The sequence below is a fragment of the Vicia villosa genome, unplaced genomic scaffold (genome assembly GCF_029867415.1).
Source record: "Vicia villosa cultivar HV-30 ecotype Madison, WI unplaced genomic scaffold, Vvil1.0 ctg.000538F_1_1, whole genome shotgun sequence".
Taxonomy (NCBI): Eukaryota; Viridiplantae; Streptophyta; class Magnoliopsida; order Fabales; family Fabaceae; genus Vicia; species Vicia villosa.
This window is the reverse complement of record NW_026705247.1, coordinates 370,458-374,814: the sequence shown is the minus strand read 5'-3', so window position 1 is coordinate 374,814 and position 4,357 is coordinate 370,458. Positions and strand designations below refer to the sequence as shown.

The 4,357-nt window shown below is 34.4% G+C and overlaps 1 protein-coding gene across 2 annotated transcripts; it reads left to right on the top strand.

Moving 5' to 3' along the window:
• On the top strand, positions 1-4,041 carry LOC131629248 (CDT1-like protein b). 2 transcript variants are annotated; one of them, XM_058900047.1, is made up of 8 exons: positions 1-102; positions 189-353; positions 474-593; positions 1,309-1,534; positions 2,160-2,960; positions 3,094-3,295; positions 3,379-3,475; positions 3,689-4,041. In XM_058900047.1, exons 2-8 carry the CDS (start codon positions 190-192, stop codon positions 3,783-3,785), a joined length of 1,707 nt encoding a protein of 568 aa, XP_058756030.1. In that variant the 5' UTR covers positions 1-102; position 189; the 3' UTR covers positions 3,786-4,041. The 2 variants fall into 2 exon arrangements, with proteins under 2 accessions (XP_058756030.1, XP_058756029.1); XM_058900046.1 differs by having other exon boundaries at positions 2-353; positions 3,689-4,040.
• The last annotated feature ends 316 nt before the right edge of the window (positions 4,042-4,357 follow it).

The following is a 4,357-nucleotide window of genomic DNA, read 5'->3' as shown; positions in this document are numbered from 1 at the left end:
AAACTACACATTTTCTCTGTTTTGAAAACCCTTTGAAATTGAATTCACCATTTTCCCTCTTCAACCAAGCAAGTTCAAGTTCAGCTAGGGTTTCAAACTTCGGTAACCGCTCTTTCTCCATCCACATTTTCCTTCAACATTCTCACACTCATTTCACTGTTCTTCACACTTTTCTGTTGTTGCTGAAGAATGGATCCAAAAGTGTGTGATGAATCAGTGAAAGAAGCTTCGGATTTCAAGCCTGAGAACATTCTACAACCAGTTGATGAATCGATTGTGTGTCCCACTCCACAGAAGAAGACTGAACTATTACCCAACAAATTCAAGGACCCAATTGCCCAGCTTCCAGAAAAGTGAAAACCCTAATTAAATTCAACTTTGTTTTTTCAATTTTTAAAGAAAAGTTTGATTTTTTTTTTAATTTTTTTTGTAGAAAAAAATGTAATTTATGTTTTTTTTTTTTTGAAATTCAGTTACAGGGTCATTGCTGATTTGTTTAGGCATATGAGTTGTTCGCTTAGATTGCTGCATCTGCGTAAAAAGTCTCCGACTTTTCTGAATATCTGCAACAAGGTTGAAGTTCTTGCCAAAAGGTGATTATTTTGTTTTTTTGTTTAAATTTACTATTCATTTTAACTTTGTATTTTGATGCATTCCCTATAATCTTTATGTGTATGAGTTTGAGTGTAAGTACATTAGTGTTTGGTTCCACGGTTGGAGTACTTTGATTCTGGATGAGTAAAATTGATTTTGACATATTAGTTGCTATAGAGTAGAATTGATTCTGGATAAGTAGAATTGATTTTGACATGATTAGTTGCTATAGAGTAGAATTGATTCTCCCTTCCAGTTGGAGTACTTAGAATTGATTCCGGATGAGTAGAATTGATTTTGACACGATTGATTGATATAGAGTAGAATTGATTTTGCTTTCCATAATTGATTTTATTTTAAGCTAGGATTTGTAGCTTTGGAGTCTGAACGTGATTTTTACACTCAAATTTATTGTTCAACTCACTTTTGCAAGAATTTATCCAAACATAATTCACTTTACCTTCAATTCACTTTTAACCAAAATCAATTTTACATAATCAATTCACTCAGAATCAAATTTTTTCACCAAAAATCAAAGGCACGCTAATGGTATAGAACTATAGCCTAGTGGAATTTGAACAAACTGATGTTTTCTGCTATCAACGGTTGACTGCACTGAAGTGCACTATGTGCAGCTAACTTTTTGAATATAGAGGATCTGTTTCTTTTGATTGATGGATTAAGGAAATGACTGTAGTGTTTTTTTTCTCCCAGAAACTTCTCACTTTCTGATCTAGCGCAGATGAAGTATATACTCCCTGAAGGTATAGAAATTGAAAAGGTGGTTGTTATTGATAAGAAGAGCTTGTGTATGCAGCCGGATTTGAAGATTACATTGGTTTTTGAAGTTGTAAAAGATCACTCTGAACAGTCTGCTGATATAGCTCTTAGACAATATTTTAATTCCAGATTGATTAATTTCTTTAATCTGCACCCTCAGGTAACATTTTTTATCTTGGGGTGTTGTCCTTGTTAACTGTATTTTCTGTATCCGAAGGAGCAATTTACAATATCTTAACCGTGGTATGGGATCTTATATTTGATCGTTAGCTTTAATTTGGATTATTATTTTAGATGCATAGGGTCCGCAGTTCTAAATCCAATCTGAGAGGGTTCTGGAATTTCATTGGTTCTGTCTGAGTTTTACATCTTACATGGTCCAACGAAATCAATATAATGCTGTCATTTTCTTGTAACATAGTAGTCCGGGATTATGAAATTCAAGATTACCACTGTGGTAGAATTTAGGTTTTGATTCTCTGCATAGTACTCATTGTTGTGATTTGTGATTCCATATGGTAGGTAAATGTAAGCATGTTATACTTAGTTGAAAATGTGTTGATGTAAAAAAGTATTGTATGAAATTTATTTATTGATGTTTATGAGAAATTATGAAATTTGTGGCTACCGGTTAAGCTTACGTTTTTGTAACTGCTTTTCCTCGGGTCTGGTTTAGCTAGATTTATTTCTGTTCTAAGTTAAGTAGACAAATTGGAAAGTTTGAGTTATGCAAAAGATTTGATTTCATTACTTTAATTTTCTTTTTTTCTTTTTGTTTGGATAAGGTTACTAAGATTCCAGAGTCAAGACTACCAGAGCCCTTTAGCCAAGAAACTTGTAATTTGACTTTCAATATCGGGCGTGCAGATATTGCAGCAGAACCGTCATCAACTTCCAATGAAATTGTAGAGCCGCTGAAAAACTTACATTTGACAAATTTGGCAGCAGAACTTTCATCAACTTCCAATGAAATTGTAGAGCCGCTAAAAAACTTACATTTGAATGCCGCTGACCAGGCTAAGCAAGTTCAGAGCTTTTCATCATCTGAAAACTCTCTATCATCCGATGAATCTGACTCCCTAGATGACCAAGAAAGTGAAAGCACATGGCAGAAAAAATGTACACCATTGTCTGATTGTGAGGGTAATCTTAATGCAGAAAGAGGCAAGCAGAAGGAATCATTGTCAATGTCTTTTCAGGCAAATGTTGTTAATACACCGTCAGAACATAAGACATCATCTCCGCGTTCTGTTAGCCGCTGTATTTCTGAAAGCCCTGATTTGAAAATTGTCTCTTGTGCTGATAGTTTGTTGACACAGACACCTGCACTGTCAGCACCTGAGAGATTGGTGCTCGGTTCCGATGTTAAGCCTCAAAAAATGTCTGCTCAAAAGTCTATGTCATACTTTAAGCCCGCAAAAAGAGCGCTTGACTTTACACAAACAGAAGGCAATGGTGATTTGGATAATAGAGTAGACCTGTTAGAATCTAGCAAAGCTATACATGAGTTTGATTGCAACTCTAAACTTAGCAGAGGACATCCTGAGGATCGCAAATCTTTTGATTTTGTTTCCCTACCTCGGGAGGTATGCCTTCTTGTCTTGGTTTTAATTTTTAAATGACTCTTAAAATCATACTTTGATATTCGCTTACTATTCAATTTTGTACCTTTCAATCTATCGTTGCTGGAGAACTTGTTAATTGGTTTTCTCAATGCAGGTTCAAGAGAATCTTTGTTATTCTTTTGAGAAAATCAGCCAAAACCAAATTAGTTCGGATGCATCAGATGACAATCCTCCATCATTAGTTGAACTGGTTAATGTGATTGACTCGATATTTACCTCTGTCAAAACAAATGCAATCACAAAAGAGGAGCTCCTGCAAAAGATAATGCCGAACTGTTTAGATTTTGTTGATACTAGTATGTTCTTATTCTATTTATTGTAATGCACATGGTTTCTTAATAATAAACATATTTACCAACTAATCTTTTCCTCCCAATAGGAGAAGCTGAAGAACAGATCGAGATTTTAGAAAAGATTGTGCCAAATTGGATTTGCAAGAAGTCACTTGCTTCTGTAGATGGAGTCACAATGTACTGGTGAGTTTTTCTTTTTATGATTAAACCTTTGTGCTTTTAGAGTATCGGTCTTACGGATATGCGAAATTTTGTGTCAGACTTATTGCGAAGTTCCAGCTTTCTTTGGATCTTAAAAAAGCGGAGAATTCTTAATTTATCATCGGCGTAATTATTTATTAATTTTCTTTATGAAGTTCTTATTCTTACGGATTATAAAACGTGTTACATTTGCAGCGTTAATAATGCGATAGATTTGGATTCAGTTCGATCAAGACTTCTCAGCAATGTAACCAAAGGAGACAAGTGCAAGATTTTCATTGAACGACTATGATTGTTGATAATGCTGTGCATTGTATGGTAATTGTTGGTTGGGTTTTTGCAATCATTGTTTTGGTTACAACAACCAGCTATAGAGGGAGTGTAAGAAAATTAAACATAGATTTTGAGGGGGGGTCATAACCCTCATATTATGTGTATTATTTCTGTTCAACTCTAATTGGATTTTCATTCGTAGTTGCGTTTTCCTTTGATTATTGGAGTTATTTTTCTTTACAAGCTTTTAATTCAACATTATCTTCTCTACTTATAGCTGATCAGTTGAAAATATATTTCAGTACATTAACAAAAATAGTAATGTATTTTATGTGTGGATTTTGGATATGTTCTTGAAATATATTTTTAAGCATGTATCCATTTTGATCAAAATAAATCGAAAAAATTTAGATCCTTATCCATATCCAAAATTTAGAGCCTTGTCTATTTCTAAGCATGCTAATTGAAGTCATCTCAAGTCTCATATGCTAATTGCCATTTCCATAGTGAGGGATGATTCACTCCACACACTCCCATTATTAGGTCATAGGCAAGGGGCGCGGGACCGAATTCATAACACCAGAATTGGTC